Here is a 26,591-nt window from a genome sequence, read left to right as displayed (position 1 = left end):
TACGATTTGGATTTTAGATCGTTTGCTTTGAAATACGTAACATTACCAAACTGTCACTAAAGTAAATCTTAATCAAGTAATATTCAAATGCTTTGTATTTGAAGTTAACGGGTACGATATAATAGAAAAATAACTTCGCTTGTACAACACAATTAAAAGCATACGATTCTACGACAAAATACACGATACACGACAAATTTAGCAAAAAACGAGGAATTACACATTTTTTCCAAGAGACCTGTCCTACGTGTCACCGAAAACGAGTTTTTTTGTCATCACAAAAGACTCTTGACTTTACTAGGACGCCTTTGATCTGAAGGTGGTTCGCACACAACTTGCAAAACTCTTCCAACCGGCATGCTTTACCGCGTGCGACTGAAAGCGTCAACAGGGAAATAAACAAACGTGGTTGACCACTGCACAGGATTTTAAAATGCTAGATTCAAATGCTGGTGAAGCCATGCTTCGCTAGTCGAAAAAGCTAAAAAGATATCATTACGTTGGCATACCACACCATACTTGCATTAAAACACACCAATTCGCACCGCTTAGAGAACCAGGTTAACTCGCTTAAGTAAGAAGCAACATTTAATTCTTTATAAATAAAAACATTTAGGAGTAAACATGCCCAAAAAGTGGGACTCTGGGTGAACCTTCACCAAGCAAAATTTATTTAGATACACTACAAAGAAGCAACAGGTTAAACTCCACCATGAAAAGTCACCCATCCTACTTCTGCTCTTAATGCAGCACTGACGATGAGTTTTTATAAAAAAACACCATGCATTTAAATATGATAAAACAAGGAAATTTTAAAAGGATACTGAATAATAAATGACGGCGACTGGTGGTTCAGAAAGAAAAAAGTGCTTTTTCGTAAATAACTGTTACAGATAGTCACATCAACAAAACCAAATCCAACATTCCATATTTCCACAACGCTGTCTCTCACTTATTCAAATGGAAGTGAAATGTTAATCACCGGTTTGCGGCAAAAAACACGAAGTCAAATAGAACCCATAGTTATTAATAGAAAAAGCGGTAAGTGTTACTACTACAAACATGCAATTACTTGTTGACATAAAGCAGTAACAACGGCCACGTTAGTCAACAAAGCAGTAGCAGCAGAAGCAGGTTAATCGTGCGGGTATTTGTGACGTAAGCAATGCTTGAAGCCTCTCCATCCCATCAGCGGATCGTTCTTGGTTAACTGCGTTGCCCAAGCGGAAAAAATAGCAAGTAAGCATTCAAGAGTTGTCTGTTAGTCATTAGCATTATACCGCCACAAACGAAAAATGGTAAATTTTTGCCAATAACATCAAAGTATTCGTTAAATTTCATACTGAAAAAAAAAATGTTTATTTAAAAAAAACGTATCATTTCGCTTTTAATTAGCAAATTCGTAACTCGTTTAGAATACTGTTATTGTTGTAGAATTCAATTTTTAGTCCAGCTAATGCAAATATCCTGTCAACCACTAAGTTTCATACTGGTAACCTCGTCCAAAAAAATACCTATTTCAAATAGTTGTTAAGGATATATGAACTAATACCAGAAATTTGTCAGAAAAACGTTCAGGACAGTGCTAGAGTTCAAACTAGATAAGGCCACTTGTAAAACGCAAGACACGATCATGCATCCGGTGAAGTCATGCAAAACGAACACTGACAAAAAGCAGGCCAACGATCTGTAAGAAACTTAAAGAGTGCGGGAAAATTTGTTTCAAAACAAACCATAAACATGTGAAATAGTATTTATCTTCATATGAAAGGTACGGAGAAGTAAAAAAATGCAATCAAAATTTCAATTGACTTTTATGATAATCTGTCACAATTACACTCTAGCTAGTACCAACAGTGCATAAAACAACACAAAATAAACAGTGCAAGTAGTATAGCCATGCAAAAGAGAAGTAAGATTTTTTTCGTCAGTCAAAATAACGTCCGTCAACCACATGCTGTCGCTAGTGGGTCGAAAGGTCACGCACGAATGCGCGCGCTTGGGTGGCCATACAACGACGAAAACCATTCAATCCCAACAGTTTGTCCCTTATGCCTTGGCGCTGCAAAATAGGCGGCGAAACATAAGTGATTTTTAGGGTTAACACCTTAAACACCGTGGATGAATTGTTGTATACAAAGCTGGTTAGTACTGGTAATAAAATGAAAGCTGCTTGATAATTTTGACAAAATTGCGCGTTTAAGCGGATTATTTGCATGTACAAACCTATAGGAAGAAAGATTGACATAATATTTGTACTATTTCTGCTGATGTTTAAGGCAAAACAAATGCGCCCAAGTCTGGAGCAAATTACCATAAAACCCAAGAATAGTTACTTTTCGGAATTACTTAGTTGGTGACATATTTTGGTTTAAACAACTTAAGATCAATTAGAATCATTGCAAAGACTAGAGAACTAGCAACAACAATTTAGCAAAAAAGCTGAATTAGATGAATTATGCTTTCAAGATAAGGATTGTCAGGCGAAGTGTTACGGAATTTCTTATTCACGTTAACATGTGAAAACTTGTAATAATGCGTAAATAAAAATGGATTCATTCTAATAACGGCAAAAAATCTACATGGGGATAGAAGTGCAGAAGATTTTAAACAAATGTGTTTCAATTTGTTGAAACAACAACGACAGCAACTGTGATACAAACATGCAGCAAGAAAAATTTGGTACAGGACGACAATTCAAAGTCCTCTCTTACCTTTTCTTTGGTGAGCTACTCGCAACCAAACAAGCAAAAATATAACACCAGATTTATCAAATTAAAGTATCGTCAGCCAATAATTACGGCAGGCAAGCGATTGTTTAAATTGGGTATTTTGCGTACCCGTAGACATAGGTAACTTGGGTATTTTCAGTAAGCAGTTTTTTTACAGATGGAAATCTTTAAAATAATTGTCACGCTTGCATAAGTCGTAGATTAGATTGTTCAGGCATTAATTCGTGCTTAAGCAATTGCGAAATATTAGGCAAATTATAAATAAAATATTAGGAAAAAATGACATAAAAACGTTTATCACATAAAGCATTACTATATACCTATAGATTTTTAAGAATCGTTTTTGTAGTGTACTGTCATAACCAAGCCATTTTAAAAATCATAAATTTCTAGTGCACCAACAATTTTATCGCTGTACATATGAACATTGGTATTTTGAAGACACTTTATCTTTAACGTGTAGTAACATTCGTGATATACATAATATTTTAACCAGTGGTTTATAAGTATTAACATATATCCAATACGATTGCAGCGTTGATACATGACAGGTCTTTGCGAAAACAAAACGTAACAAGGGAACATTCTTACCCGAAAGCCTCGATGGATGCGGTCCTTCATCACTCCAATAAACTCAACATGGCTGAGTTGATTGTCGCCATCCTTGTCAAAGATTTGAAACAAAGTGTTGACGATGTGCTCAGATAACTCCGAGCCGGTAGATATGTTCACCGCTCGTTTAAATTCGTCTGTCAAAATAATTTCTTGTAGCCGATTACATTGTTTGCAAAAATGCTTTTAGGGGAACATAAAGAGTTTGTTATTGGTAGCACTAGGTGTAATAGAGAAGTTTGTGTTGAGCAAAAAAACAAACAACAAAAGGTTTGTTAAAGATTAAGTCATTGTAGATAAATTCATTGAGTGCTAATTGAAATGGATGTCTTGTTGAAGGAATTGGTCTGTACTATATATGTGAATTATATCTGCTTCGGAGGATTTCCTTTTGGTTACGTTAACTCTAGGGCAGTAGTTCCAAAGATTTTTGTTGACGCGGCCCCCTTTCCAAGTTTTCAAAAACCTAGATGCAAGATTGACTTCCCGTCAACAACTCGTAATGCAACTTTAACAAAACAAAAAAGATTAGGAAGAAATGTAACAGCAATTTTTTTGTATAAAGTAAGAAAAATGTTGTTACAAAAAATTAATTGTGCATGAATGTTGAGACATAACGAGTTTTACAGAGTGTCACAAATCGCGGTAATCAAATGACCCAGTTACAATGTATACTAGACACTCAGGTTTGGAACCACTGCTCTATGGCAAATCTCATGTAATTATTTTACGTTTATATTTCGGCAGTTAATAAAGATGCCAATATAATTTAATGAACGATAATATAATGACAACGTCCGAGGCATACTAACTCATTTTTTAATGTACAATACATACCAAACTTTACGATGCTTTACATGTTATACCTTGTCTAATACACCGCCCTGCCAGAGTAAACATATGCATCGCGATCGCGAAATCTTCCAGATCATTGAGAAATTGGAAAAACGATCGAAATTCGTCAAAGGTGATTCCCTTTGTAAAAGAAAACAAGTTAAAATGCTTTTTTATAGATTTTAGGGTTATAACAATCTGTGGTTTTGCAAGCATGATATGGCCATATATTTTTGCATATCAAGAGGGGTTTAAATTTGTTTTGTGTTAAAACTAACAAAATGTTTGATTTTCGAACTAAGGTATACATGAAAATTATTATGCAAAACAACTGTTTGAAACCTTTTCCTCCGGAATTCGCTGCATTAACTTTTCGATGTGCTCTTCGATCTGGTCAACGTCAGTGAAGCGAAGCAGAACGCGCGCAAAATCCACTTCTGATATGGTTGACATGCCACGGCTATAGGTCAAGAAGTGACGCGGGCAATAGCAAGGTTAAGGAATACACTTAATACTCCGACCGCGTATAGTGTTTTTTTTACATTAAAACAAGGGTGCTGTGTGCAGAAAAAAAGTGGAAAAAATATCAGCCATTGGCTACAACAAAATCTATCTATCAGAAAAGTGAAAGTTAAAAAAAGTTGGTTACAAAAGTTAATAACTGACAGTTTGCGTTGATAGGTTGTTCAGATTAGGGTTTATTGTCTTGGTTGTTGGGAAGTGTTCTTTATTTAAAAATAAAATCACGTTAGTTTAATACTGTGACCAAAACTATTAAGGATATTTCCATTTCCAGAACTTCTGTTTGCAAGTTGTTCATAAACCTGCAAAACAACGATACTTACATGACGAAAACAAATTAAAAAAACCGACACACTACAACGCTTTCATATACGTACTGGTAAAAGTCGTCGTATCGCAAGTCGTTTTTGCCATCCTTGCCGAAAAAATGTACCAGGAGAGTGGTGTCCTGGACTTTTTCTTCTTTCTCTTTGACAACCTTCGCATCATCATATTATATAAGTACATAAAAATCCACCAAACCGGTTTTCTATTTTGCGGATTTTGTCATAACAGGCATCGGAGTATTAACTAGTAATTAAGCGAGGTGTGAATTTAGACAGTTTAATACTGCGTCGCAAATAATAAGGATGATTTACGAGATAAAGCAACGGCCATATTGTTAGACAGTATGGCACACATAATAGAGTACGCTTGTCATGCGAACGTTATTCGGCCAAATAGTGTGTATCTCCTATATTCGGCCAAATAGTGTGTGACTGTTATACTAACAGCCCACTACAACACAATAGGCTTTGACCATCATTCTTTTAGCGCAAGTTTTAGGTACAAAGTAAGATATCAGCGCTTTGAACTTAATTCACCCCCGATTACAAATCAGCAAACACAATATCTCCACTTTTTGACACATTACATGCAACAATTATTCGACAATCACGTCTCCACGCAATACTGCATGGAGCATTTGTGCAATTTGTTTTAGTTATTCAAGTGACCAATTAGCGTGTGATGCGTTTACTTCCTTTCACGGAGTGATTTAACATTAAACGATCACTAATTAAAGCCATGCATTTTCCGAAAACATAAACTGAAATCAAAGCTATACCTCAACATTATAAGATCATATCAGTCAAGTTCGGTATTCATATCGCAATCTAATGAAAACTAGAATTTACAGAAAGAAGATGTGGGTTGTTTGCTATAAATAAACTACTACCGGATAAAGTATTGTCAGATCTGCAAGTATAGACAGCATACATGTACAAAAAACTGTAATTTTTAATAATCATAAGGTTGGTTTGTAAATGCGTGCCTATGGTGCTGTTTAATCTACGTAATTTATTTTTACTCGGGTAAAATTGATCACTAAAAAGTTTGACAAACGCAGCAAAAAAAAATGGTTTCGGTATTTTAGAGCTAGCTACAAATGGCTAATTTAGTAATTTTTACCATTGGGAGACGAGCAAATGTGGTGGTGGCTGGTTGATTCCTCATCAACTTGGGCTGTCGAAGACGAAGCACGTAAAAGCTTTAACTGATTACAACTTACGCACCACTATGGCTGCTGGTTAGAGGTTATACAACCCATGCATTGCGTTGTGAGGTGTTGCGTTATTATGATCTCATGCGCGTAAAACCTGGTCGAAGCTAGCACTTCGTTTTATCACTGCGTGTTTTCAGCACAAAAATGACATCGAAAGTTCCGCCTTAATAAAGTCGATCCAATCGAAAGCATGCGCCGAACGTTTGCGGATTACCGTGCATCCTATAATTGCGAGGAAGCATTTTTGGTTTAACGAAACTGCAAAAAGCGATCTTGCAGAGGCCCGGTGACAGAAAATTGTTCGCAAGTACCTAACTCCGCTCACCATTTGCAAAAACGTTAGCCGTGAGGTCACGGCATAAAAGAAAGAGAAGCAGGCATTCCGATAATTAAGAGAGATACATGCAGAAAAAGCAAAGTAAAAAGTCGAGTTGGCGCAAAGAAATAGAATGACCAACCATACCAGGGTAGTGGAAATTTCCCGCGGATCCTTGTATACACGTCTAAACCTATCCAGCTGAGGAAAAAAGAAGAGTCGTGCAAACTCGTATCGGCTAAATGCTACGCATGTGACGAACGAACAGGACAACGTCGAGCAGTCAATAAAAAACATCGAGAGGAAATAAGTGTCGGTTGCCCGGCATCATTTCAAAATCAAGGTCGAGCCAGTGTTGACAAGCCATTGAGAAGAAAAAAACACATGCCGGATGCAACATTTTCAATTGGTCTTGTTTAACTAATGGTTTGACTCTTCTGAACGTTGTCACACGTTACTGTCTATTGAGAATAGCATTGTCTTCGAAATTCTGTTGTTAGTATTATATTCGGAATTTTTTTAGCATTATAAGTTTATAAGGTTTAATTAATACTATGAGTAAAAAAAATAATTTACACGAGAATTTAAAGTAGCCCTTACACATAAAGCACCAGTTATCTTAACGCATAAACGCCAAAAACAACGTCTACAAAATGCGTGATGTACTGTTGAACTTACCCCCTGTTCGTCGTAGCACTGTTTTTCGGTGCGCGTCCGAAAGATGTCTTCAAGCTGCAACAGAAATAAGAGTCAGCAGATGCGGTTGTATTCTAACCACAACTAGAGTGTTTTACTCACGACTAAAAACTCTTTCTTGTCCACCCTCTTGTTGCCGTCGGCATCGAACATGTTAAATGCGATTTCGAATCCAAGACGAGGCTCTAAGAGTTGAAGAGAGGATTATAAAAGTTGTCACCGCATGATGTCGCTATATAACAACTAGTGGGCGCGATTTCGAACGGAATATGTACAATATGAATACATCTCCTCGAACTTCACACGAAAATGACGACAATGGCTTCAAATGGGAGGAAATATTCTTACGACTTTCCTGCCCAAGTCTAAGTCGGTCATTTATAAGTTCTAGTCATTTAAAAGAGAAATATATTTCACCATAAAATAAGGCATCATCAGTCGCTTAATTTCGAAAGAGTTTTATATAACAACTAGTGTGCGCGATTTTAAAAGCCAAATGCACCCCCCTCTCTTAAAAAAGAAAATGGCTTCGAGAAAATACTCGTCCACTCAATTTTGAATTATTTCATGCAATCAAATTTTAGAATTTTTGTCCTTACAGAGTAGTTGTATGTATAATTTTTTTCAAGAACTTTATTTTTTTGTTAAATTTGCGCCAAAACTACATTAAAAGAAGTAAGTTCATATTTAACAAGCAACTTGTGTATATTAGGTCACTAAGTGAGCACTTATAAGTAGTTAATTTTTTTCTCTGATGTTCCGTTTTAATTTTTCTTAGGACACAATGATAACGTTTCGTAACCGAACTCCGTTGAGCTAAACAAGGTTTGCAAATTATCCCCTGATATGTGAATCCAAAATTTACGTTACGAGAAAAAGGAGCAATTCAATCTGATTTTTAGACACATGAAAATATCTAAATTCCTTTCGCTTTGTGCGTCGTCCAACAAACTTATCTACATGCGTTGCACAAAAATAAATTTAAACAAATGATTCAGAAATGTTTTTGTCCTACGACACCTTTGCCCAGCGATAGAGTTTTACTTATTTCTATTTACTGATTTATTAATTTGCACCAGGAAACCAAAATCGGTTACTACAGTTTTGTAACAATGAGAAATGCACATATCAGGGAGTAAAACTATTCCCATTTTTGCGGTCGCCTATCGCCCTAAAAAGTAGCTGAATGATACTGAGACAAACAATTCATAGTATAGTTCGAACATTATAAGCAAGAGTTGTGTTACTTGTAAGGATGCAGAGAAGGAAGAGATACTCTGTGTAAGAAATGAGCCCGTTGCCGTGAAGCGACCGAAAGAACCTGGAGGAATTTCTATTCTGGGGAGGCGTTTTGGAAAGCAGAGACTTGACATCCGTTCCTGACAGGGCTGTGTGACCGATGCGAGCTGAAAACAAAGCTTTTCATTGAATACTTGGCAATAACCATATACTGGGGCGTTAAGAATTCGGTGATGAAGTAATTTTTATTGTTTACGTTCATCGTATTCAGCTCCTTCATTGTCTTTGCTAATTTTATTATGAACGTCAAAAGATAAAAAAAAATATTTTCAGGGATGAAGTAATTTTTACTGTTTATGTTTAACCTATTCAGCTCCATCAATGACTTCGGTAATATTATTATAAACTTCAACAGAGAAAAAAAATAACGACAAACTCAACTCGAATTAAGTTCCGTCACAATGCTGCCCTTGGTGCTGCAGAAAAGTATTTAGATATTTTCTATTTGGGGCTTTAGTTTAATTAAATTACATTAAAAACAGACCTAGTTTCTATTCCGAAAACATTATTCCTAACTTTGAAGAACAGCTATTGGTGAAAAATCTACACGAGACACGGTTAAGAAACATTGCGAGCTCCTCTGTCTGAAGCCAAATCATTGTTTTTGTTATTTCCACATGTAGGAGTCAAACTGGGTTCTATTTAAAGTTTTGGGTGGATTCATGACACAATGGTATGTGTAAGAAACCTCTATTTCAAGTTTAGGTGGGTGAACAGGGATCAAACGCTAAACAGTGACCCTGTCCGGGGACTGTGTGATGTGAGTCACAAACGCAAGTCAGCAAGGGTAAATATCAACACCAAATAGCCTTCGAGCGCTAAGTCCCCCACTTCAAATGGGACAGATAAAATGATACACAGATTCGAGGGTTGGGGGCGAAGATGTGACAAAACCCTAAATCATTTCCTCACGTCTCAATTGGCCGGGAAAAGCTGCAAATAGTTTCGTCGGCTTTCCGCGAAAACATCACCATGTTTGAACACAATAAAAATGTAGGGCATTGCGTCATAAAATGAATGAAGTCATAACATAGTGGTAAAAATAAATGGTTAACGCAGAGGAGTCGGGTTTGAACGAAACTGTGCTTTAGAATTTAGTTAAATACTGCGAATTAAAACTACCCGAAATACGCCCCGTTATCTATCCACTTCAGATGTGAGAAGAAATTTATCCCTTGAATTTTAACGTGCGAGACATGTTAGATCGCAATTTGAGACTGTAAATGTAACACATCTGTTTGTGAGTTTTGTAATTCGATGCCTGGCCAAGGTAGTCAGCTGCGAGAAGTCCCAAATCTCAAGTGTTTGGAATTCAGAAGTCAAAACGGTTGCGAATGTGCGCCCACTGAGAGTGGTGGAAGCCAGACGCGGGCGGCAGGTTAACGCTTGCGTCTGAACGGGACCAGTGGGGCTTACGTGCACCCTTGTTACGGTTTCCGAGTCGCGTCGAGCTCGCGCGTTTGATTCAGTGTCGAACTTGACCTCGGTCGCAGCGCGGCGCGTTAATCACCTGGTTTTGCGACAGTTGCGCGCGCGGCCAGAGAAAAACAGGTAATGACTAACCACAAGCATACACATACAAAGCAGGCGGAAATGTCGAGGGCTGGTTGTGGGAACAAATGGCCAGCGCTGGTCACCTGCACACAGTGGCGCCCACACACGACAAATGCAGCACGTTTGTTTGGTGATGTGGGGCAGAGGGCGCATCCTGTTGTTGTGCGACCGAAATAACGCTTCCCGCAGAGTAGGCCTGGCACAGATGGCGGACGACTTCAAGCGAGCGGCCACGTCACCGTATACTAGTGTTCCCACGTTGTTCCAATGTGTACCCTGGGCATACAACTATCCACTCCCTCGGTTGCTTTTAAGTGGACGAACGTGGAAGAGGCCTATGCGACTGAGATGGGACCTCGTTGAGGCACGATTGCGCCATTTCCTTCCAGGCGATGCTATACACACACGAGACACCTGACAGCTCGGACGAGAAGAGGTCAACGACCTGGGGTTAAGAGCGGCCGAGTGAATGGCATCGCTTGGTGCCGCAGTGACTAAAAGAGCATGACCTGACACTTGGACGAGTGATGGAAGTATCCCTGCGCCCAATCGGCGGTTGGGTGCAATTCACCCTGATATAACCCATCGCCCGACACCTGGCAACCACTTACAGCACCGGAACCGATTTTAATAGCAGCGCTTGCCTGTGTAGTATTTCCAGGGCAGAACAATTCCTGGGAAAAGCGATACTATGTGTTAACGCCCTAAACTCTAAAATAGAAAGCGATTTTTAAAACAATATTGCAAAGGAATTTTTGAATGGGTGTCTTGGAAAGGGTTTTTTAATTATAATCTAGAAATTTAACAACTTTAACGTTTTCTTTACTGTATGGCAAATTATTTATAATTAGCTATTTGAGCTTTTGCGTAATTTTATAGAGTACTGTAGAACTTGGTCACTGTAACAACTTTAGAACCAGATGGAAACAGCTACCAGCAATGAAAACTTTATTTCTCCATTACATGTATAATGATTTCTCAAAAACATACAATTTCACTTAATAGAAATGAAGAACCATTTATGGCAATATAACATCGAGAGTAACTAATAAAACGAGGCATGCTGTTGTCATGGATACACAACAGGTTGCAGCCTTTTCTAGGGTGAAAAGGTACGAAGACGGGTTGACGTCATCACGTGAGCGTGATGTTTATCTGCCAACACAATTACCTTCCATTGCGTGAGAGAAACACGGCGACGGTAGTGTGTGGAAAAGTTTCGTCGAGCAAAACTGTCAATCAACAGTCGCATGACCGGTGTACAGTAAATCGATGTAAAAGCAACGTTGAAAAACACCTAAAATTTATGCCAAACAAGGTCACAAACAGATGGATGCCGGATTGCCTGTGGTCAATGGCGGTTTTTGATTGGCTGCCTATTAGGACAATCGAAACTATTTTTAGAACTCTATGGGCAGCAAGATAAGATGCGCTCGCGATTGGCGCGACGCAATGAAAAAGCAATGGAGGGCGATAGGTGACCGCAGCATTCCACGCATGACCAGTCGCGACTGCGGCGGCTCACATTGCCTATAAGAGAAACTCTCGTTTGTCGACCGAGGCCCGGTTTAGCCCGACAAATAGCTTCACGACACTGGGGCAGGGTTTCGAGCGGAGGGGCAAGGCCCGGACACCGCTGCATGGCGCGCTTGCCCGTTTGGTCGGGTTACGCGGCACAAAGGCAAGTCACCTGTTGGCCAGCGACGACAACAAAGCGTCGCGCGGAACTGGCACTCGGATCTCGCTGGCTCCTCTTCTAAATCCCGGCGATTTTTGCTCAAGGCGCGTGTATAGCGTTGCAGGACTGCCACTGGCCTTATTGACAGCAAGCGGCCCCGATCGGTTAAAGTGGCGGCGACCGCAAACTTGTAGTCGGGTTTCCACCAAAACAGAGTTCGAAGGATGTCGACGATTTCCTATCCACAAATAGCGCGCCACCGACTATTCTCGGCGCTCTAATATCCTGTCCAAACCAAGTCGCGGGGTTAATCGCCTTCTGACCCCCGGGCCCTTGAGTCACATGGATAAAATTCCAACGCTTTGATTGCCGCTGCTACAGCTGCTGCTTGACAAACAGGCATGTCGATACAAAGACAAAATAAGGCGAAAACGTCTGGCGGTTTTTTAATGGATTCAGCAGACGACGGAATTTCCCGACATTTTGATCCCAATCGAACGTGAGGTGTCACCGTCACCGACGTGGAAACAAGAATACAGCGTAATGCGCGAGAGGATAATTCGTAATGGGAGTTGCCATTTTTAAGGCTCGCTTAACGACGTGCGGTCGTATAAGTAAGCCGCGTTCGTCTAAATCATTTAAAAGCGTGCATTTGCAGCGCGCTGCGCCCAGAGCTACATTAGAGCAGCGCAAAGAAATTCCGCGCCAGCAGAAGACGGCGAGGATCGCGTGTATAGTTGGTCGGAGGGTGCCAGGGGCCGTCGCAGCCAGCAGTAAACGCCTTCTTATCGGCCGATCGCCTGCTAGTCAAGTGACTATTACGCATCACCCGACACCGACCCGTGTCCTATCACCGACTACATTTTCGACACCCGAACGAAACTCGACACCTAATACGTTTATTAATAGGAAGAAAAACTGATGATGCCTTGCACAACAAGAGGGCGGGCGGCCGCGGCGGTGTGTAGGCAAAGAAATCAGAAAAAAATACGTTGCACAAAAACAAGTTGATCGCCCTAATGCCCATCGAGGTTTTTGTTTGCCTGAATCACCACGAGATCAGGGGGCAAGCCCACGTTCTTTCTCCTAACCGTAAAAACGCAAAATGAGGCAAATTCCTCCAGACCCGGGTCCAATGTCTACAAGCCGCTACAAATCTAGCACGGCCGCAAAAATCTCCGAGGCAACAATTTAACAGTTCATGCAAAAATGTAAAAACTGGTTTTCTAGCAGGAGCACCAATAAATAAAAAAGCGTATTGCAAAAAAAATGGTGGTGATATAGTAGTTTGCGATGGCCACTTATTTTTTTTAACGCCACGCAAAAATACCTTCACACTGACTATTGTGCCAAAAAATATTTATGGAACGGACAACTCGCGATGCACAAAGCGTATGTGAATATCGACCGCAAATCGCAACTTAAAAATAAGACAAATACGCACGACAAGGTGTAGCGATTCGAGCGTTACCCGTAAAAAACGGTTGAGACGCGTTTCGGGGTCCGAATTCCTGTTTGTTGACAAAACATCTGACGCACCGTGTTCTCAGCTATAGTGGGCCCGAAATAGCAGAGGGCCGAGACTGTGATGCCGTGCGTAACGTAACTCGGCGTACGTGAGGCGCGCACCCTTTCTAGCGTCTATTAACCAGCCTTTATAGACTCTTCGGGTTTAATCGGCTCGAATCATCGCGGTTAAATTCGGCGGCAAAAGCGTCACACGGGTGGGGGAGTTACATTAAGTGGGAAAATTGCAATACAATCAAACGAATGGGCAGGCTTTTAACAAATATTTACGCGGTTTAATGCGGAAAGTATCTCTTTGAAGTTTGGAATTGCTCACATAAGCACGTCGTTTTATTGTGGAACAGGCATAGGTCAGGGGTTCTTTGATTGTTGAGCATTGATTGAGTTTTTGTTGTTTAGAGAAAATAGAGCAAAGTGGTTGTATGTTGCTTCGATTATAAACTATGGAGATAGTTTCAGTTGGGGACAGTTATGACTGTCTCATTTTGGATATAAGAACACTTTTTAAGAATTTTCAGGAGAATTGAACAAGATGAAAAAACGTGGGCTAGCAAGCCAAGGACATTGAAAGCGAGTTAAGACGACACTGCGTTTAAAGCACAACATTCATTACTCGTATCTCAATAAAAATATACCAAAAATACAAACAATTTATTAAAAAACAAAACTTGTGTACTCGGTAGACCACAAAGGTTGACGGGTTATAGGTAGGGGAAATAAACCACTAAAACGAGGTCGCGTGCGTAGCCAAAAGGCCGCATCCAGCCGACAGCTAAAGTAAGATGGCGGCTTGCAGTTGCGGAAGTAGGGCGGTAAAGTCAGAAGCCAGTCCAGGCACGCGATGCCTGTAGGAACGCGGAGATGGCGGTCCGGGCCGCGGAGCTAATCCGCAAATTGTGCCACCCCGGTAAATCGTTGGCATTTGGCGGGGGAGGCCGTTTTAGGGCTTCGTCTGGCAAAACGCTGTGCATTATGCAATCAGTCGTTTCCCAAGTTTCAAAAGATACTGCATGAATACATATTGTACTTCAATTAATTCTAATATTAATGTTAAACTCTAATATTAATGTTAACTCTAATATTAATGTTAAAACATCATTAGATGAATATGATGTTGCTGCCAGGCTTTGTTTATTTTGTAGAATTGCTCTTTCGGCAAAATTTTATTAAAGTGCCAACGTGATTACCTATTCGAGCAATCTTCTTCAGGGCAATATAATTCCAACAACAGGCGGAAATTAGATGTATCGTAAAGGATGGACTATAGCTTTGCATAAAGCAATTGGTATTTTTTACATTTATTTCTATATTTTTCCTGGGCAACCTTTTTCCGCCGAAACTACTTGACGGACTCATTAGTTTGGGAGAACAAGAGCACTGTATTGAAATGTTTTGCAATATAATCTGATTTATGGTGTTGGGTGACACTTCGCGAAACAAAAGTTTGGGATTACGTCCGGACATTGATAACACGCAATGTCATGTGTGCCAAAAATACGAAGCCGCTGTCACCAAAACACGTGAGTCATCGTGGGCTCAATGCAGTAAGGCTTACTAAAGACCGGCAGTGATCGGCGGAGAAAGGACTCCCGAGGATGGTAACCAAGTCGTAAAGAAGAGGCGAGGCGGGAAACAAAACAGGCAAGTCGTGAGCGTCGCTGCGCATGCAAGATCGAGGCCGGATAAAGAGCGGCCCACATCAACATGACGTGACACCGTTGCCAAGTGCACGCACGCGACAGTGAAAAACGAAACCCTTGGCAGTTGCCGGCGAGAGCTGTGCATAGGTCGACCTCTCAAAGGGGATCCAGTATTGAAACGGCGCTGACGAATTAACCGGCCGTTCGAGTTATCCTATATTGCTGCGCGGCCTAATGCGAACGATTGGGCTGCGATTAGCTCGCCGTGGGTTTGGGTATAGTCACGACACAACGGGTAAAGTCCCGCCTAAAATCGCCATTTTGACACTCTGCAGTGATTTCGACTCTTCGGGCACGCCCTGACAGGTTCCGAGAGCGCTTTCGGGCGAGTTTACCGAAAGAAAACAAACACTTAAGGCGAATTGGGGTGCGAAAGTATTCCGCAGCGGAACGAAATCAAGGCCTTTCTGGTTCTGATCCTTAAGTAGAGGAATGTAGAGCAAGGACGACCTGTTTTACCGACGTGTGAGGCATGAAACAACGAGCAACAATAAAAATATTTGTTCATGAGAAGCTGAAGGTTGCAAATGCCCTTATATCATAAAACCCTAGGCCGGCGTATCCAGGGGGGGGGGGGGGGGGTTGGCGGCTCGGACACCCCCCTTTTCGTAAGTGACATTATCGTTTTTCGTTTTTGTCAGAGTTTTACTCGCCGTCCGAAGCAGCGTGTTTTTAAATGTAATTGGGTCACGCGTCTTAAGCTAATGCGAAACCAAAATCAAATGCAAAACGCCTTTTTTCGTCTTTTGTTTGGTCGACCGTAAACGCTAGACAATTAATAATTTAAATCAAGCGGTTTCCGCTTTTTTCTCTTTGAAAACGTCGAGTTAGATTTGCAGGGTGGCGACAGACGTGCTTGTAATTTAGCCTAGTCCCGTACATGGATCTACCAAAATCAATCACACATATTTCACGGTCTTGGTTTAGTTTTTTGCCTGAAGTTAACGATTGCACACTAAGCGGTTTCGCAGTTGGCGCCTGGCAGGATTGTCGGCAACGCACGTGTTCGCTTTGTGTCTAAACGTTCGCTTTTGCTGGACGATAATTGACTGTTTCGGATAATTTTTTTTCTTGTTTATGACGTCATTACCATCACTATTTTATGACGTCATATCCGTCACTATTTTATGACGTCATTAACGTCAGACGAAAAAACAACGGGGAATTCCCTAAGTTGAAAATTCGGAACCCCCCCCTTTTTGAATTTCTGGATACGCCCCTGTTGCAACCCACAATAAAAGAAGACCAAACGAATGGCAAACAAAATAAAGAGAAAAGAAACAATGCATACACATTACACATGCAATTTTCTATTAACGCGAAACGAGCTTGCATATTGAATTGTTGCATATTTGCAAAAATGTTACGTAATGAAAAGGCAATAATTCCTTAAAAAAGATATATGCATATTTTTTAGAAATAAATGCAATAATTTTTTAGAAATGGTTCGCGACTCACTGGTTGGAAACCACTGCTCTCAGATGCCAAACAAGCGTATAGGAGTAACTTTTTTTTATTGCAAAGCGGTCTGCGTTCTCTTGTCAGGCGGTATGGGTTTCTATTCTTGCCTGAGTGGGAACAAGTAACGATGTGGTTTAATTAACATCATACCAGACCCATCCAAGTGGATTTATACAGATATATCGGGTACCGATGATATTTGCCGATATTTCGCTTCTACCGATATAACGGTATCGGTAAATTTGGGTGATATTTCACTACAAAAGTATGAGAAAGTTAAAAAAAAACAGATTTTCTTCTTATTTCCGAAAAACTTTTTTGATAAGCATTATGCCAAGTTAACATGCAAAAAATACTGTTTAAGAAATATAGGTAGAAAAACTGAAACGTTATTTGGATTTTATTTCGCAACAATTAAAATTTTGACAATATTTCAGGTAAATAAAGAATAACGGCGTCGGTATCGTGTATCGCTTGGCAAAAATGTAAAAAAATTAGGAAGTATCGGTCCCAAAAAGTAATATCGATCAATTTTTACATCCAAGTTAACATACCCTTTTGGCGTAAACGCTTGATCACGTGCGATCATACCGGAGTGGACGGCATGACACCAAGCAAAAGGTTTACGGTAAATTAAACCTAAGTTAACGAGCGAAAGGTTGGGGAGGGGAATCGGCAGGCATAACAACACAAACAATCGTTGAGGGCGCAATTTCAGAAATATCGCGAGAACATGAAAGTGTCAGACACCTTCGTGCCTTTGCTGCTACGCGACCAACTCAACATACCTGAACGTACAGAATGGCGTTGAAGCGATACGCGCGAAGGGGCGCTAAGTTCATAGCGGCTTTCAAAGTTTGCAACAGTTTAAAAAGTTCTGGCCGCTTGTGCGTTTGCAACAGTGCGAAACACATTGGGCCTTATTGGACTGTAGGAATGCTTCCGACGCTAGCAACCGTGAAGCGCGGCGTTGGTTTATCAATGTAATTACGCTTCAAAGTCAGAGGGCATCATCGAATTGTGGAGGATGTAGTTTACACACGTAACGCGCAACTCTCTCGCGACCGCGATCAACAGGAAGGCTTCGGATTTACACGAAAACAAGCTGGAACGAAGGCGACAAAGCATCAAGCGACATTAAAATTAACTGGAGTTTTTGTGAATGGGACGGCCGCCGACAGGGAGCAGCCAAGTGCGACGGCACGTCGAGCAGATTTGATCGGCGACGAAATTAGACGGCGGAAATTTATACTAGTTGGTGGATAGTTGAGGAGGAGGTGGAAAAGCGGGGAGGGGGGGGGGGGGGGGTATGTTTATCTGGTTTAACGCGCTAACAACGGCCACAGGAAACATAAGCTTGTGCTGTTGTGCGACAGCGGTTTGATTTGGGTACGTTTCATACGCGGGAAGCGCGAACGCGAAACGAGACGTCGGCACTTGTCACGAAAGTAGGAACTAATTATCGCGCAAACAAAACATTGGTAAACAAGCCGACCGCGAGCGCGCGTTTAATGAATTAAACCTGGAAAGAATAGAAGGCCGAGGCCGGGGGAAGGATGTGCTTGTGGACGAGATCACGCCACTTTGGAATCCGAGCGGCCCGACGCCTTTGTGTGTCTCGTGCGAGCATTCCTGCTAATTTACGTAAGCCTTTTATTGCATGGCGATTTTTCCATACAAAGGAGACTTAAAAAGGCAGGAGACAACTTGAGTTGGAAAAAAGTTTCTGAAAAGGCTGCTTTTCTCTTAAAGAAAACAGTCTTTAAACCGAGCGTAGTTTAAAGTGATGTACCAAGTTAAAAATCGATGCACGACGGTGCGAAAAGCGTGCCCAGATTTAAATACAGTTTGACGTTAAACAGCGAAGACTTATTTTTAGAATTTCAAATAGCGGCTAAGTGCCTTGTTCAAAAACAAAAAATAAAAAATAAAAAAAAGTTTTTTTCAAGGATTTCGCGACACTTTGGAATCCGAGCGGCCCGACTACTTTTGTGTTTCTCGCGCGAGAATTCCTGCTGATTTACGTCAGCTTTTAGCTGTTTTATTGCACGGGAGTTATTCTTATAGCGGCTCTGACTTTGAGTGCCCTGTTCAAAAACAAAACTCAAAAAAAAGCTTTTTTTAAGGATTTCACGCCATTTTGGAATCCGAGCGGCCGGACTCCTTAGTGTGTCTCGCCAGAGCTGGGGAGCCACCTTAAAATAGCATTAGCTCCGGCTCCAGCTCCGGAGCCATCGGGCAATTATTAAATGGCTCCGGCTCCAGCTCCGGAGTCGTAAAACTGAATCATTTGGCTCCGGCTCCAGAGTAGTAAAACTCAAATACTTTGGCTCCGGCTCCAGCTCCGGAGCCATCAAACACACACCAATGACTACGGCTCCAGCTCCGGTGCCACCAGTCAATTATTCAATGGCAAGTTTTAAAAATTGCTTTTGGCTAACTAACGTTGGAGATGGAACAAAATATAATTTCTTAGCTTTAGCACCACAAACTGAAAAATGGCCCCAGCTCCACAAAAATAATAAAAAGGGCTCCGGCTCCGGCTCCACAAAAGTAATAAAAATGGCTCCGGCTCCGGCTCCAGCTCCACAAAAATAATAAAAATGGCTCCGGCTCCGGCTCCAGCTCCACAAAAATAATAACAATGGCTCCGGCTCCGGCTCTGGCTCCAGAGAAAATGCTTAGCTCCGGGCTCCGGGCTCCAGCTCCGGCTCCGGCTCCCCAGCCCTGTGTCTCGCGCGAGCATTCCTGCTAATTTACGTAAGCTTTCAGCTGTTTTGACGGAAATCATTCCATACAAAAGCGACTTTAAATGGCAGGGGGAATCTTGAGCTGAAGAAAAGTTTTTTGAAAAGGCTTCTTTTCTCATAAAGAAAACAGTGATTAAACCGAGCTAAGTTTAAAGTGACGTTCGAAGTTCAAAAAATGATGCACGACGGTGTGAAAAGCGTGCCCAGATTTAAAGACAATTTAACAGTAAATAGTAAAAACTTATTTTCAGAAGTTCAAATAGCGGTTATGAATGCCCTGTTTATAACAAAAAATTGCCAAAAAAAGCTATTTTTAAGGATTTCACACCACTTTGGAATCCGAGCGGCCCACCGCCTTTGTGTGTCTCGCGTGAGCATTCCTGCTAATTTACGTAAGCTTTTAGCTGCTTTATTGCATCTTAGATTGCACGAGAATTATTCCATACAAAGGAGGCCTAAAATGGCAGGCGAAAACTTGAGCTTGAAAAAGGGTTTCTGAAAAGGTAGCTTTACACTTGGAAAAACAGTGTTTAAATCGAGCAAAGATTAAAGTGACGTTTGAAGGTTAAAAAATGATGCACGACGGTGCGAAAAGCATGTCCAGATTTAAATACAGTTTGACGTTAAACAGCGAAAACTTATTTTCGAAGTTCCAATAGCGGCCCTGAGTGCCCTTTTTAAAAACAAAAATTAAAAAAACTTTTTTAAAGTAGTTCGCGCCACTTTGGAATCCGAGCGGCCCGCCGCCGTTGTGTGTCTCGCGCGAGCATTCCTGCTGATTTACGTAAGCTTTTAGCTGCTTTATTTTGCATCTTAGATTGCATGGGGATTTTTTCATACAAAGGAGACTTAAAAAGGCAGGCGAAACTTGATCTGGAAAAAAGTTTTCTAAAAAAGCCGCCATTTTCGAAAAAAACAGTGTTTAAACCGAACAAGGTTTCTTTAAAAGTGAGTTCGAAGTTTAAGAAATGATAAAGCACGATGGTGTAAAAGCGTGTCTAGATTTTAATTCAATTTGGCGCTAAACAGTGAAAAACAATTTTGATAAGTTCACAGCAAAAACTTATTTCCAAAAGTTTAAATTGCGGCTCTGAATTCCCTATTCAAAAACAAAAACTAAAAAAAGCAATTGCGACAAACAGCTTTTTGTAGGGATTTATGTGCCTAGATCAGCGTTGTGCAACGTCACCACTCACGTCTTGGATCTTCGTCGGTGACCGATTCGAGAAAGTCCTGCGGCGTCATGAAGAACTCTCCGTTGACTTCGACCGATGCGAAGTCGTGGAACCGCTTCTCACGCGAGTGCTGGTAAACGTCGCCGGCCGCGCCTCCCGCCGACTGCGCCACGCCCACTTTTTCGACTGTCGTCGTCGGCTGCTTGGCCTGCAAAACGCCATAACGTTTAAATTAAGTTGTTGATCGGGTTTGCTTTTTTGTTGCGACTGGGAATAAAGCGGAATCAAATTTCCATAAAACGCTGGCGATTTTTTGAGATGTAAGGCCAGTGTATTACAAACTTTTTCACGTTAACTGTGCAACAAGTTTGATGAAACCTTTTTAATATTTTGGCCTATTAAAAAATTGTACCACGAATATCACCGATCGAGCAAAAATCGAAATCTTAAATAATTTAAAATATCTCTCGGCACCCTTGACTTGAGTGTTAAAAATGGCACCTGTGTTAGTCTATTGTTGCGTGGGTTTTCAAGTTTATCCGATACTGACACATAAAAAATATTGAAGGAATGGTCCAACACAAAGTGTATCTTTAATGCAGGCTAACCAAAAGTGGTACGGGGCCGCCAACTTTTTTCCCGAGTTGCATACAAACGTTGATGTATACAAACTATTTCACTGCATTACATAAGCAATTCTGTACTAATTTAGATTAGATGTAATAAGCGGAACAATGTTACTACATAACGGGCTGCATAACAGTTCGGACAGGCCTGACATTATGCCTATCGTAGCTATTGTTAGTAGAATGTACAGGTGTCAAAATAGATTTTACTTTAAACATCTAAACACGGAACGTAAAAGATACAGCGTATAGCCGTTTAGGAAATTTGATAAAAGTTTTGTATAAGATTTGCGACATATAAATTCATTGTCAAGTAAACGCAACAATTTCTAATCGGACCAAAAACAAAAAGCATTTCCATAGTTAAAATCAATCGGGAATGCAAAATGAAAACCCATAAAAAACGTCCAACAAATAAATACCAACGAACTGAAAGGAAAATGTTAAAAAATGATGAGCGATTACTCAGCATCTTTAGCAGGTGACATGCGCAGAGGATGCTGTTCGGACAGATCCACCCACGCTCGATCAGCTGCTAATGGGCCAGCAATCACCTTGGCCGCACAACCACAATATTTAATCGCGCCGCGGCTGCGAAAGCATGCTGGCTTTCGGGGAAAAGTCGCGATTAAAACTTTGCCATAGCTAGCGGGGAGAATTGCGCAGTGGAAATCAGGATTTAAATGGCGGAAACGCTAGAGTTTTGAAAACCCTAATTCGCCGTTTCGAAGCCTTTCTGGCTGGCTGTGTAGTCAAAGCGGACATCGAAACGACGCAACGACGAAGGATGGTGTTTGCGGCGCTTAACTGGCGGAAGGCGGGCCGCAGAGCTAAGGGTAAAATCTAATTTGCATAAAACGCTGGCGATGAAATATGTCGCACATTTCGCACATTAGTCAAAGTGTCTCGTAGACTTTTTAATTTTATTCGGTGCTTACAAACGAAAACAATACGGGTCCAAAACAGGTCAAGTCAGGGTTGCAACACAAAATTTATGAAAAACCTAAGACTTTAAATTTATAGGTTTCAAATATAATTTGACCACAAAGCAACATAAATGCCATGGTTAACAGTTTAACACAAAGTTAAACAGTTTAAAAAATGGCACTTTTTAGTAACTCAAGTTATACAGAAAATCTTAAAAGACGTTTCAAAAACTTTTTAAAAAACTTGTTTCAACGCAAACGCAAGCAAACGCAGGCATTCATAAAAACCTAAATAGACGCTTATAAAGTATATTAAAATGTACGTTTCACCTATAAAAGGGTCAAACAGTGACATCTGTTTGTTGTAGGCTCGATACGATTAATAAGTTTTTAGTAGAATGCAAATCAAGAATGCTTCTTTAAGCTGGCGTTGTTTCGGTTAAGTCTTTTGTCGGTGGGAATCCTGGCGAGGGTCAATTCACAACAAACCAGTTGACCGATAAGGACAACAATACTAACAAGACGACAACCAGACGAGCCGATCGATCACCTGCGCCAAGCAAGCCTCGGCCACCAATCAACTATAATCTAGGTCGACTGACGGGCAGAGAACTCACACGTTAGTTGGTTCGTCGCATCACGAAGCAACAGAACGACCCTCCGTCATTTGCGCGACTACTACGCGATAGCCATCACGTTTTGTAAGCGGATTAAATCTCTTTCCAGTTCACAGAATATTGTGTTCAAATTGGCCGTTAATTATCGCCTAATTCCTTGAGTTTTCGCGCAACGAAAATCGCGCAGCACGGCGGGGCTTTTTATTTTAGTTTCCTGGGTATTTAAGCAGTATTTTCAAGAAAAAAAACACAAATTTCAAGTGGATTAGTTGTTATGCCTCATGTTTTTATTGGCCCGAACGCATATCCAAAATAAACTGTTCTTTGTCGGACGCCTTGGCTGGTAAACCGATTTAAAATCGCGTTGTTTGAAGATAACCGTCATGTAAGGTGTGTAGGCTAGGAATAGGCACATCGTGGGTGTAAGTCGCTTGTTACAGCCGTTTAGGGTATTTTGTTGCCCCAGATGGGGCAAATTTGACCCACCACTCCCTCTTTTATGGTTAAACGCGATGATAAGCGGTCCAATCATTGAATCAGAACGAACTCAAGTTATATAAATTAAAACGATTTGGTAAATATTACTGAGCTATTTGTACGACACGCACCAACTTGCATTCACTGACTGTTTTTTTTCCTTTACAGCTATCACGTTTACAATGCGAATAGCACAGCACGGCCTTTTTTTTAATGATATGAATCAAATGCTGAACGACAACGTTTGAAAAAATAATCGTTTACAAAAGTTGAAAGTATCGCACGGGGCACGAGTTTCCTAGAAGAGGTCCCACGCAATAAGGGAAACGCTTTCGCCGGCTGACCGTACAAAAGGTGGCAATTAGTGGCTTTGGGATCATTAGCAAATTGTTAAAACCGGGGCAGAGTCGATACAAATTCGATCAACGTCAAGGTGCTAGTCTACGCTAGGTGCCTAAGCCAATTAAAGGCGGGTACACGCACAGACTCCAACAGGCTACCAGCTGACACGCGTGTAAATCGTCTAATTCCATTAGGTCGTCTGGTGGCGTACAAATTGTGGTGTCGGCTAACAAGTGCCAATTTGTGGCTGGCTAAGCGCGTAAATCATTAAAATGGACGCGCATGTTCACACGGCTCAGCATTGTGTGCCTCTATGTAATGACAGCCTTTGCTGAACTCTATAGGCAAAGCGGATAACCAAACCTGCAAAGGAAAACCAAACCTGCAAATTTTTTTTATCCTACTTCCCACATGCCTTGAAGCATGTCAACAAATGTACAAATGATATTTCAAGAAATCTTGCAAAACAGCAATTGCTAATAAATGTGACCTGTAGATTACTACATTTTAAGCAAACTAAATTACAAAATAATCTTACGTACGAAAAATAAAAATTAAATTAATTATTCAGTTTCCGAATGAAATTATTACAAAACCATATTTGAAAATATTTTTGTAACTCTCATTTTTTATTGTCCTTATTCGCAATTTTTGTCTTATATGATAGTAAAATGTTGGCCACATTATGCTGGTCACTAACATCTTAACTTATTTCAGTTTATTAGAAAATTTGTCAGCAGAAAAGTTACTAACTAAATTTAGCTGCAAGTAGAAAAAAAAAATAAAATGATTTTTGTTGTATTAAATTTTTTTATAAGAAAACACAAAGCATATTCCCACAAGAGATCATTCCCTACATAAATTTACCATGATAAGCCTATTTATGGTGAACGGAAGGTCCGGTTAGACTGAAAACCTTTCATTGTTTATTTGCAGTCGCGAACTAAAAAAGTGCAATGATAGCAAAACTGTAAATAAATGATGCGGAATACAACCTATATTAGAGCTGATTTAGAACTCTTAACTTTGTTTTACATCAAAAAAAATTCTACACATTGTGCAAAAAATAAGCTTCGCTTTTGTGATGAAAGGTTTTAAATATTCTAGTCTCTTTGTCCAAATTAGGACAATGTTGAGCAAAATACTTGTCTATGTAGTCATATACATATACATAAACGAAAACAGAATTGTAAGATAAATTAAATTCCATAGTTTCAAGCTGAGGTGCCTGTTGTATGAGGTGAAACAATTGCATGGTTTATATTTTACACTGACCCGAGTGGCCAAAATATATATAGTTGTTATCCGACTGGACTCAATGTGATAATTTGTGATAAATTTTTTTAAATGCCAAAAACCGAAGATCAATTATTGCATAAATCACTGACAATTTTCAGCTGTGCTATTACACAAATGAATTAAACAAGTTCATCGCACTTGATAAAAGAAACACATATTTAATAGCATTAAGGTTATAGCAGAACTATGTAAACACATAATAAGAATATCAAAGCCCATACAGAAGTAGGTATCATTTTGAACGTTTCGAATAACTCTTTATTCATTTTCAACATCTTATGTAAACATATGTAAACATATGTAAACACACACTGACATAAAAATGCATATCAAAACGTTAGGTCAAAAACAATAGGATGGGAATGGCAGACAGTTGCCAACATTTTTGCTGATAGTTAGAAAATCGCTACTGGCAAGTGTTTATTCAATATCTACCCTAAATGGTTTAAGTATTTATTAAAAACACAGTTTCTTGGTTACACAGTTTAAAATTGATAAAAACTAGCAGGGTTATTTTTAAGGTTTGGTTTGGGTGACCGCTAAGTAGTTTTAAGAGACTGCAAGTGTTTCATTTAAATACCAAAAAGTTGCAAGTCCAAAATTTGGGAAACCGCTGGAGAAAATACCGTTTCGGTCCCCCAAAACACCTTAAAAAAAACACTGAAAACTAGTATTAGTGAATGGCAACCAAACTTATAAACTAGAACAATCCAAAGAGTACTCACTAGAATAAGTTATGGACTTTGGGAAATATAAATAACGGGTGGGTGTGGTGAGCAACGCCAATTGCACGATCAAAGTAAATAAGGGTAAATAAGGGTGAATGTCATAAATTCACAATAAATGTAATATATAAACTACAAAAAGTAAAAAACTTGGCTTCCTACACAGCACTTCTTATGCTGTTTTTAAACCCAACTAGACAATGTGGTTTACATGTGGCAATATGGGTTTTTATTTGTTAGTTAAAATTATTGGACATGAAATCATAGCATTGCGCTGGAAAATGCTATGCAGCTTAAAAACGCACAGCTATAGTAAAATTACCGCATTTCACAGTAACTTTTCAGGCTAAACATACCAATCTAGTTATGATGACAAACCTTAGATAATACAAAATTGATTATTGACAACCACTTGTTGACTTATAAAAGCCTATAAAGCAAAAATTGGTTGTTATTTTTTGACTCATTGGACTCAATTTGTTGATCGGCGAAAAACTATGGTAAACAAAAAAGACTGAAGGCTAGTGATTGTGTGAATGGCCAACAATACACCAATGCTTGCAAAACCACAAAATCCAATTAAAAAAATGTTTTGCACATGGTAAAATGTATTCAATAGTCTGGTGAACAATGTACAACAGTCATATAAGAACTAAATATGTAAATGAACCTACTGTAAGTAATAAAGGCATGAAAATTATTGATGAAAAACAATTAGTTAAGGCTGAAATCCACCAACAACATAGACACTTGCCCCAATCGCAAGTGCAATTTTAAATATAATTTATTAAACTTTTAATGATTTACTCTCCTGGATATGACTTACCCCAAAGGTACACCCTAACCGAATGCTGAACAGTGTTTTATACAATAAGATAAATAACAAACTCCATAAAAAGTAAATATAGTCTAAATGTACATAATACTTAACTTACTGCTTTTAAATTTGTTTCACAGGATACATTTTTCATGAGTAGCAATCGATTATGTTGTGATTGATTCCTGTGATTTTGACAAGAAAAGTATAGAAGGGCGGAGCATGTAGTACAAAACCCAGCACCTATTGCAGCATTTCGAAACACCACAGGTTTGTTAACTAATTTATTTACAAAATTTATCCAGGCCCTATTAAATGCCATACTGCACTTTTCTTCGGCAGAAACTAAACAAAGTAACATAA

The 26,591-nt window shown here is 39.9% G+C and overlaps 1 protein-coding gene across 6 annotated transcripts; it reads right to left on the bottom strand.

The window, feature by feature from the left end:
* Positions 1–184: 184 nt before the first annotated feature.
* LOC146159929 (calcium uptake protein 3, mitochondrial-like) lies at positions 185–26,591 on the bottom strand. Of its 6 annotated transcripts, XM_083383390.1 has the most exons (13): positions 26,347–26,591; positions 20,421–20,607; positions 8,503–8,661; positions 7,358–7,440; positions 7,238–7,291; positions 6,707–6,760; positions 5,078–5,178; positions 4,963–5,002; positions 4,521–4,652; positions 4,211–4,319; positions 3,324–3,481; positions 2,715–2,729; positions 210–1,210 (listed from the first exon to the last, which is right to left on the bottom strand). In XM_083383390.1, the coding sequence occupies exons 1-13, from the start codon at positions 26,587–26,589 to the stop codon at positions 1,136–1,138; spliced, it is 1,410 nt and encodes a 469-aa protein (XP_083239516.1). In that variant the 5' UTR covers positions 26,590–26,591; the 3' UTR covers positions 210–1,135. The 6 variants fall into 6 exon arrangements, with proteins under 6 accessions (XP_083239517.1, XP_083239516.1, XP_083239518.1 ...); XM_083383391.1 differs by lacking the exon at positions 2,715–2,729 and having other exon boundaries at positions 185–375; XM_083383392.1 differs by lacking the exon at positions 2,715–2,729 and having other exon boundaries at positions 211–1,210.

Source organism: Ascidiella aspersa, chromosome 3 (assembly GCF_963924565.1).
Source record: "Ascidiella aspersa chromosome 3, kaAscAspe10.2, whole genome shotgun sequence".
Taxonomy (NCBI): Eukaryota; Metazoa; Chordata; class Ascidiacea; order Phlebobranchia; family Ascidiidae; genus Ascidiella; species Ascidiella aspersa.
Note: the sequence above shows the minus strand (reverse complement) of the source record. Positions and strands in the feature narration are given on the sequence as shown.